This window comes from Ammospiza caudacuta, chromosome 1 (assembly GCF_027887145.1).
Source record: "Ammospiza caudacuta isolate bAmmCau1 chromosome 1, bAmmCau1.pri, whole genome shotgun sequence".
Taxonomy (NCBI): domain Eukaryota; kingdom Metazoa; phylum Chordata; class Aves; order Passeriformes; family Passerellidae; genus Ammospiza; species Ammospiza caudacuta.
This window is the reverse complement of record NC_080593.1, coordinates 45,320,991-45,331,099: the sequence shown is the minus strand read 5'-3', so window position 1 is coordinate 45,331,099 and position 10,109 is coordinate 45,320,991. Positions and strand designations below refer to the sequence as shown.

General features: G+C 43.8%; 2 protein-coding genes across 5 annotated transcripts in view; one reads left to right on the top strand and one right to left on the bottom strand.

Moving 5' to 3' along the window:
* Positions 1-537: 537 nt before the first annotated feature.
* LOC131567732 (prolactin-releasing peptide-like) lies at positions 538-5,626 on the top strand. Its single transcript, XM_058819456.1, has 3 exons — positions 538-566; positions 3,345-3,513; positions 5,098-5,626. The coding sequence occupies exons 2-3, from the start codon at positions 3,366-3,368 to the stop codon at positions 5,274-5,276; spliced, it is 327 nt and encodes a 108-aa protein (XP_058675439.1). The 5' UTR covers positions 538-566; positions 3,345-3,365; the 3' UTR covers positions 5,277-5,626.
* A 1,394-nt stretch (positions 5,627-7,020) lies between these two features.
* MYRIP (myosin VIIA and Rab interacting protein) overlaps positions 7,021-10,109 on the bottom strand; it is a 204,886-nt gene continuing 201,797 nt past the window's right edge. For all 4 annotated transcript variants that reach the window (XM_058804823.1, XM_058804796.1, XM_058804815.1 and 1 more), the window contains one exon: positions 7,021-9,783. In XM_058804823.1, the coding sequence (XP_058660806.1) occupies positions 9,751-9,783 (33 nt within the window). In that variant the 3' untranslated portion in view covers positions 7,021-9,750. The remainder of the gene's footprint in view (positions 9,784-10,109) is intronic.

Below are 10,109 nucleotides of genomic sequence, written 5' to 3'. Positions count from 1 at the left end.
AAGGAGTGTGTGGACTGCCTGTCCCAGCTTGCTGGCTCTGATGGCTCCCCACTGTCCATCTGTTCTTTCGCCTCACAACTCATCCTCAGCCACGAGTGTTTCCCCCTGCAGACATGCTCTTCAGACAGAGATCTCGGCTGGGCAGCACAGAGAGCTTGGCTGTCCTTTGCAGATGTAGCTGCTCCCCTCTGTCCATGCCCCCCCCGCCCCCCCCCATAGGGACATGGCAGCAGCCCCCTTCCCTCTGCTGCCTTCCTGGTGGGCCTGGGGACTCAGTCATCTATCCTGCCATGCCACCCCCCTCCAAAATCCCCTGGCCCTGCCTTCAACCCCTGCTCCCTGCCCTGATCAGTGGCTTTTTAACAGAGCCTCCGTTCTCCCTACCCCTCCTTTTGTAAATTTAAATCCTGCTCGCCGGTACTGCTGACGTCCTGCTGGCCCACCTCTTGACTCCCCCTCCCTGCTTCAAGTCCACTTCCCTCCAGTATAAAAGGCACATGCCCCCATCAGCTGCCCTGCTTCTGCTTGGAGCAGCGACTACCTGACAGCAGCTTCTGTGCACGCAGGTGAGTGCCTTCCCCTGTCTGCTTCAGCGCTTGTCCAGGCTCTTTCTTGCTGAATTTCCTTTTTTTCCTTTTGGGCTGTAGCTTACCCGGGTTCACATTCACAGCTGTGCCCTGTGCTCAGTAACTTTTGCCCAGTTTTTGTTAGCGCAGCGGCCCGTTCCGAGGCGGGGTGGCTGACCCCGCGGGCAGGCTGTGCCTGCAGGCAGAGCGCGGCCGGGACCCGCAGCACAGCCCCGCACCTCCCGGCCCTGAACCAGCCCGCCCCGGGCCTGCGCTCACACGGGCTCCGATCCCTGGGGCTGCCTCCAACAGGAAAGCTTTCCATCCGAGGGGGTGTACACAGCCGCTGATCTCAACAAAGATGCTGCTTCAGGGTGTAAAGAGTTAATAGCATCTTGTCTTCCGAGGACAGCCGTGATAGGGGTGTACCTGATGCATCTGCAGCAGAGCTTGAGTTTGGTATGATAAGAGCCCTGTGTGCCCAGAGGGAGAGCCAGGCTGATCTCCAACTCCTTGTGAAGCAGACCCATGGCAAGCTGTGATACTGCTACTTCACTGTAGCTTCATTTATGGTTTTAATTTTCCCCTCTGATGTCGATGAAAGTTCCAGACTTCTGTCACAGATGTTGCTCAGCCAAAGTTTAAAGACTCTGCTTGGGCACCAAGCAGAAGTGGCAAGTTGATCAAATGACTGTGGCACTGAATTTTGCTGAGCTTCAGGAGCAAAATTATTCCTGAAACTTTTAATTGTGTCAAGTTTGGTTGCAACTAGTCAGTTTTAAAATTTTCATGATTATTTAACAATTGAAAATGGAGGCACTCAGCTTGACTGTGTGAGGTCTTGTTCTTTTTCAATTTTCCTTTTGGAAGGAAGCTGCAGGTCTGGACCTGAGGAGATCACAGACCATCTCAGCCATACAACTCTTGAAAAGTCTGTGCATAGGTAACCAGGCTTTTTGCTTAGTGACAAGATGGAGCTGGGTGTTAGAAATGCTCTGGATCAAGTTTGTAGCAGTACCTCAGCCTCTGTTTCTTCCCATATAAACAGTGGTGGGACAATTAAGTGTAGGAAAAATTAGGGAGGATTAGACGTGCTGAGTGCCCTGATTATTTAGGGTGGCATATTACTTATTGAGGAGCAGTGAGAATGACATGCTTCACAGAAACACTAGCCAGGAGAAGGGTATGAACAAAAAGTTCAATATATATCAGTGCTGTTCAAAGTGGCTGCAGTGGCACAGGACCAGCTGGTGGGGACTGAAGCACAGCAGTGCTTAGGAAAAATTGTGTGCTAAAAGCTTTTCCCTGTATTTTTGTCTTCCATCAACAATGAGCTCAAGGCAAGCTCTTCTTTCTGTAACTCTGTTCCCAAAAAACCCCAAGACACAAAACCAGGGAGCAAGTAATCGGGAAAACCTGTCAGCAGCCCTGTAAACACACCACAGAGATGCCTCAAAACACCTTCTTTTTGCCTCCCTGAACCTAAGGTTTTGCTAAAAATGGAGCAGCAGGAGAGGTACCCCAGCTGAAGGCAGAATTCACCCCATGTGGGTGAATTCTACATGCTAAGACAATTTAATCCTGATTGTCATGAGATTATTTCAAGTCAGAAAAAGTTAATTTGCAGTTCTGAAATCATGAGTTAAAATCACTTTCCTCTAAGCTGCCTGGTAAGCCACTGTCAGTTTCACCCTTGATAAACCTTCACTGAATACTAGGGGTGAAGGAGATTTGATTGCATTTTAGTGAAAGACACAACCAACTTCTTGATGTGTTTTTTCTGTGTTGCCTGTTTGGTGTATTTGGGAGCATCTTGCATCAAAGATTTTCATTCCTGCTCTGCCTTTACTGAAAGCAGACTAAGATTTTGGCAGCAACTGGGGAAAAATTCCACCTATACACAAAGAGAAGTCACTGTGTAGGCACAGCTGAGAGGTTTTCCTACAGCCTCTCTACCTGTATGTCTACATCACTTACATGATGCTTAAGCAAATAGGCTCCTGCTCTATAGGCAGAGGTTCCAGGATGTCAAATGCAGAGGCAGACCTTGCATGTCACAAGACAGACTGTCCTGGTGTGACAGCTGGGAGAGCTGCCATGAGGAAGCTTGTACAAAATGCAAGAGACAGTGGTAACCAGAGCCTGGCTCCCTCCCCTTCCTGGATGCAACTTTCCCAGCTCAGCACCTTCTGTTCTGCTCAGCCCATCCTACAGAAGCTAGGATGGATTTCTCATTCTGTTGCATCTGCGTGCATTTATAGGACTGGGACATCTACCAGTGGAAACTGTAACTGTAAATTGTAATTTTGCATGCTGGCAAAAAAGGGGGTAATGGTACAAGAGGAGCATTGCCATTCATACTGAAATGCATTTAGTTGTAAAAAGAGTGTGTAAAACACAAATGTTAGACACATTTTACAAGCAAGGAGAAGATGCTGGTGGTAGTGGCTAAAACATACTTGGGTGGCCAATGCCTGTGGTTATACAGAGAGCCATACAGAATCAGCAGTGAGCTCAGGGACAGGACTCAAGTGTCCTGTGAAAGCTTTCACTTCTGGAGAGAAAAACTCTCCAGTTCTTACCTCAGTAGATGGCCCATTTCATAACCTTTCCCTTCAAACAGAAATGTCCAGGACATCTCCAGCATGAGTGTTCCACAAAACTTAGAGCCATGAAATGGCTTTGATGGATGGGAACATACTGTTAAAGTTGACACATTCCTTCACCTTGAGAGCTTTAACTCATATGTGTTCCCCATGTTCACTCTTCTCCTTACAGCCTTCCCAGAACTGCTCCATCATGTGGCATCCAATCTCCTGGACACCACGTGCCCAGTGGTCACCAAACCACTTAAAGCTAGTCACTGTCTATGTCCTGATGCTCTTGGTGTCGCTCAGCTTTGCCTCGGGACAGAGCAGGCCATTTAAACACCAGATAGACAACAGAAGTAAGTATGAGTCTCACCTGACATGGTGACCCCAGAGTCTGTGCTGCACTGAGGGATCAGAGCTGGGCTGTCAGGCAAAGTTCAAGAGCAAATCACGCAGGTGCTTCCATGGTGTCACCTTGGTGTGAAGCCCTGGGCTTCCATTTGCACTTGTCAGTGCATATACAGAACCTCATGTCCTTCTCACAGCCCTTAATTAGCCAAGGCAAATAGCATTATTTTTGATAAATATCAGAGAAGATACTAATGTGCAAAGGACAGACAAGAAAATGTAAAGAGGTATACATCAAATATTTAAGCACTAAATTTTCAGCTGTGTTCTGTAGACGTACACAACTACTTCTATGTACTAAAAAAAAAGTAATGGCCCAGGAGCTTAAGTTCACTTTACAGACATCTTCAGTTCTGTCTGGGACTCTGAATTTTCTGAAAGTCCAAATATAAGTGGTTGAAGTATCTCCATTCAGAGATGCTGTGAAGAACTGAGAGTATCCAGGTCGGGGATGACACCATGTATCCCAAGTTTAAACTAGCACACAATCCAAAAGATCTTTGAGAAAATCACCAAGAAATCTCATCTTCCCCACGGAGTATAGGCTGATAATGGAAGGTGGAGTGGGAGAGAGGGGTTGTGGACAGTAAATTGTGTGGGCTCAGTGCCACACCTCTCCCCATTAAAGAAAATAGAGGTGTTGGGAACTTCAGGTTTTAGGTACACAGGTGAAAGTTTCTTGGGTTTTGTTGAGCAGGAAGGCTGTTAAACATGGTGCTAAAAGACTTAAAAGATCGATTTACAGAGAAATTTAAAGGCAAGGTGATTTTTTTCCGCTATTCAAGCATCAAAATGCACAGGGGAAGTTCCTCCTCCCTTGAGTAGAGGGACAAGAAAGTCTCAGTCAAGAACCTTTCATGTGATGGGGATGATATATAATGCACTTAAATTGTAATTTATTCCTATTCCTGACAGTTGTCTGTCTCTGGAATAATTTGGGATTTCCTTTAGGGTGGCATCATCTCCAACATGTTTTAGAATTTCCTTGCTGCTCTATCTTTAAAAATATAGTCTTTAATGCTTTTTAAATATTCTTTTTAATATAGTCTTTTAATAAAACTATAAATCTTTGCAGACCTGCCCCAAAAGTGCAGTAACCACAAAAATCAGAACTTTAAAAGAAAAAAAAATTAGTCATCCATGAAAACAACTTCCTAAGTGAACAAGAATTAACTTTTCATGTTTACCTCTCATGTAGGAACCCCCTCTGCAATCCAGTGAATTTGTTGACCTGTAGAAATAGTGTACCTGGTACCTACTGCAGAAAATTTGGATGGGCCTTTGGCTCATGTTAGAAATGCAGGTTGCAGCCCAGATGGATAAAATTAATTTTGCAATGGAATCCTCTTCCTTTGGGCTCTACATATGGAAAGTAACTCTCAAAGCCACCAGTAAGCTGTGTGTCTGGCTATGGCCTTTCCTTTCTTTTTTTCTCCTGGGCGCCAAGTAAGCTGTCTAACATCCTCAAGATGGTCAGAAAGCACTGCCTCCGAGTACAGTGGTACATCCTCATGGAATGCTTTGAATTCCAGGTCCTGAGATCGACCCCTTTTGGTATGTGGGCCGCGGTGTTCGCCCCATCGGTCGCTTTGGGAAGAGGCAGCTGAGAAGCAGCAGTGGCAGCCTGAGGCCTGTGAGCAGACACCTGGATTTCATCTTGAATGCTTTGTGGGAGCAAAAATCCTTGGACACAGAGGACAGTGACTGGTGATCTCTGTTCCCCAAGGTGGCAACCCAACCTCTGTTCTTTGAATTGTGTCCTCCCCTGCACCTCAGACCTACAGTTCTGCTTTTGCCTAGCAATCACACCCTGCTCTTCTTTCTGCTCCTTGTGCAAGTACCTTCAAAAAGAAATATGTTCAGGGTGCAGGTAAAAGACAATGTATGGACACCAGCACTGAGTGCCACCACTGCTTATAAAAATGTTTCTTCATTGTGCATCCCCAGCCATCTCCCAGTCCTGTTTACTGCTAGGTTTATCCAAAACCCACATGGCTTTTGGGCTGGGATTTAAACTCTACAGTGTTAAATGTATCATGAAACCTTCCTGTCACATTTCAAAGTCAATGGCTGTTGATATATAAAAATAAAAAGCAATGGTTGGAAGAAAGACAAAAGGCTCTTACCAATTTTTAATGTACCTGCATTAATGGCATGAAATGCTGGTTCTCTGTGTGTAGCTTTTATAGAGATTGTTAACATCCACTCTTAAGAATGCCTTGCTGAAGTGCCCACTGGCCCTCCACAATTCTTCCTGTACTGCTGGAGAGATATATTAATGAACAAAGAGGAGCTCCTATTGAAGATAAGTATTTTCTCCCTGCTGAAGAAAAAAAAAAAATTGGCTAATTGAACTCCTTGGAGTAGTTTTGTGCCTTCTGCATATAATCAGAAACCATAATCCAAAAGGAGCAAGGGCCTGAATGAACTGATTCCCTTTAAAACAATGTAATTATTTCCAAGTACATTGTCTGAGTCAGTTAAAGTTGCTCTTTGAGGATCACAAGCCATGTACTATCTACTCCATTAGTCCATATCAATAAGGCTGGAGATGCAGCTCAATACCTCTATTTACTCATGTTAATATACCTTTGTTATATTACTTTTATAAAAAGTGTTACTTACAATGTGTTTCATCTTGATTAATAACTATTGGCAGGAATAATACAGTTTTATCTATAGCTCATATCCAAAAAAGATAGTTTACAACTTAGGTAATAACTGATGGTTAAATCCAGGCCATGAATCATTCTGCAAAGGATAAAGTTGAATGGACTTCCACTTCTAGTTGTGCTTTGTGAGAATTACTACTAAAACAGAATAATGGCTGGATTAACCATTGCAGACATTTTAACCCTTCTTTCTCTTTTTGCAAATGGCCTGTCAGGAAAGGATGGGTTTTTATTATAATAAGGGAGTTACTTTCATTAATAATACAACAAAGCTGCTGACCCAAACTATTACTTAAAACACACCAATTTTACTGAATGCTTTCACAGTGGAGAAGATATGCTCATAAATATTTTGATCCATATTCATTGCAAGGAACTTTGGAAGTGCGAGACCAAGATTATTGGCAGGGTTCTTGCTCAGTTTTTGTAGCAATCCCAGAGAGAGATCAAGAAATTCTGCCTGAGAAACTGCTTGAGATGGTATTTCAGCCAACAGACTCGATGGTTTGGAGAAGACTTACCAGCACATGTTCCTAGCAGGATTCCTCCCACCCCAGCCCTAGAGGAGGAGGAGGAAGAGGAGGAGGAGGAGTTGTGAACCGAGCGTGTGCCCTTGCTCTCGGCAAACCCTGGCAGCCCTGTGGAGATGCCTGTGTCCCAGCTGTGACGGTGTCACATGTGTGGCTGTGAGTTCTGCATGCTTCCAGGCCAAAGTGCACATAAATCCAAACAACAGAGAAGAAATTTTTCTTTTTCTTTATGAATCAAGTCGTTGAAAAGGCATTCTTTTCATAAATCGCTTTTACTCTTTTATAATTTCTCTTGACAATAATTCTTGGTGAGTATGCAGATAACAACAACAAGGCAAGCTTAATATTCACTCAAACTTAATCAAATAGGTCATATAGTCTTCATTTTACCCATTAAAATATTTTCATTTATAAAAATTAATCTAAATATAAATATTAACACTAAAGATTGAAATCACCTGATGACAAAATAATTCTTTGTGTGCTATAACATATGCTTTTATGATTTTTTTAAAACAGTAAATTATATCTTTGCACGTATTTGGCACAATAAACATTTGTAAAAATTCAAATGCTTAGAGCAGGTGGGATTTTTTTTTAAGTTTTTTTTTTTTTTTTTGCAATGCCTACACAGTACACATTTGTCTGTCAAAGAAGACTGAATATTTTAACATTGTAACACGATAATAGTTGCTTTTCATGCCTCTTAAGGAAAACAACCTACTCCAAACTTTGTTGGCTTGTTTAAATTACACTAACAGAACAAAAGCCAGAGAGTTATTCTATTAAAATTAGTCATTTCTGTATTGATATTACATACACAATATTAGTTATTATTTATTAGACGAATATGCAGACCAACCACCATTAATGACATTTCATAACACGCATACCTGCATAAACCAGAACCTGGGAATGTATTGTATACATACACAAGAACAGTCAATGGAAGAGGAGACTGAAAAACAAAAAAATTACTAGGCATCCTACTCTGTTTGATTTCCTTTTCTGGATTGCACATATAAATAAAATCTATTTGTTTTATATATATATTTATATATTAAACAGAGTGGGCCAAATTCTTCCCTCACATCTGTGCAAACCAATTTCAGAGAACTAGTATTGTGTGAGAGTAAAAGAAGGCCTAATTTCACCCAGAATGAAGACATTGGGTCAGATCTTGGGCAGATGAAAATTCCTCGAAGGAATGGAGTCACACTTATGTATTTTAAGTGGGAAGATGGTTGTATTTATTCCAAGGGTTCCTCACATGCAGCTGGACATCAGAGTACTGACAAGCTAGATGTCAAATGTGGATGGCAGATTTGCAACTGGCACCGTCTTTCCAATCAACCCATCCAGCCATTACTTGTTTTCCCCACTCTACGCCCTAAATCCAGCCTAGTCAGGAAATTTGCCCCGTTTTGCAGGAATTTGCCCAGCCACAGACATTTCATGGCCTGGTGTCCCAGGGAACTGCCTTCCTGCTGCATGGCAGGTAACATGTGGCACTCTGCTTGTGGGTGTTCACTGGGAGCCCAGGGAATGAAGGAACTCCTCCTTCCTGGCACCCACAGCTCTTGGGAGAGCTCAGCAGTCCTTAATGCTGAGGGGAACTTGCCAGCCCATGCTTTCCTTCATAGCACATTTCACATCAACCCCATCTGCACCTGGGTACCTGCTCTGCAACTGCTGTGGAAGGTAAGGGATTCACTGGCTTATCACCTCCTCTGACTACCTTCTTTGTATTCTTCAGAGCAAAAAAAAGCACAGATTTGCAATGTTCTCCCACAAAAGGGTGAGAGGGACACCCTGTAAACAGCATCCTCCCTCCTGGGCATCTGCCAAATGGCCTTCTAGTTTGACTCACCTGTTAAGGGTCTCAAGAAATGAAAGAGAGAATATTACTATTCACAATCCAATTCAGAGCGGTCCAGTAACAGTGGGGTCCATTGGCACCAGCAAAGGTTCCAGCTACTCTCTGGTGGCTCCAGATTAGTATAGGGGCTGATGTCTGGGCTACATTTGCCTCCTTCTCAGAAACACCAGTAAACATCAGAAAGGAATCTCTTGCAAGCTGCAGCCACCCCTCAACCGCCAGTCAGTCAGCAGAGATCCCCAACACTTTCACCTCTTTTTTCCAATCTTAAAGGTTTGGACACAATTTATTCTGAACTGCAGCACGGTTGGCCACCACCAAGTGGACAATGGTGCCAAGAACAAGACATATGAAGGTGTGGGTTTTCTTTAACAGTGTTCAGATGTTTCCAGACACTGGGATCCCAACTCAGCAGACATCTGCTCCACATGTGTAGCCACCAGTTCCTGGTTCAGCATGACACCCCTGCTGCCTAGAGCAATATCCCTAGCTATGGAGCTGGAACATTCAATCTGCAAGATGTACTCTCAGAGAACAGGGAATTCTTCCTCCTCCTACCAACCCTCCCAAGACTTCCACTGACTCCCTGGGAGCAGAGTGAGGTACACAAATTCTCCTCTCCCTCCACGCAGCTGAAAAGCAGCACACACTGCACAGAGTTGTTCTTATTGCTCAACAAGACAGATGCCCACATGAATAGTAAGAGGCCAGCAAATATGGATCACAGGTCTGCTTTGGCAGATTAATTGGCCTATAATTATGACTGATTGAGTGTACAAAAACATACTGCAGTTTAAAGACTACATACTTTAGTACAATCGATAGGGAGAAAAGTGCATCTTAAAATGTGGAGCCTTGCTTTTGAAACATAGCATCCTGTCTAGAGTCCTCTGAGAACTTTAAGGCAGAGTTTCCTGTAGCAGACCACAATGCTGAAGACTTGGACAGCTTTCTCAGTGAGGTATCCAAATGAAGCCCTATAACTGAGGCTCTGTGGGTTCTTGAGGGTCCGTTTTCAGCTGGACATACACAATGGCTGTTAAGAAAAGGCACTCTAGTGTACAGCCTTAGGCAGTGTGTTATTGGCAGTAGGGAAGAGTACATTTAGTACATCACAGCAGATCCTATAGCAGGTTCCTAGAACAGAGAGGGACAGGAAAGAAGAAAACCATGAGTGAAGAACTAAACAAACCTGCTGAAGAACATAGCTGGGTCCTGTCCCTTCTCACCTCCTCACGTATTTCCCACATGTCCTGTGGCAGACTGATTTGGGACAGTCAGCTTTTTCCCTTATCCCTCTATGGCTGCTGCAGAAGAAATGACTGACAGCTGTCCTGGGTGTCCTGAGTGAAGCCTCTTTGTTCAAATCCTGCAGAGCCAATGTGTGACCTGTCTACCCCTTAAATTCAACTTAGATAACCTCTGAACATTTCTCAGCAATTAGTGAAATTCAAGGTGACTCT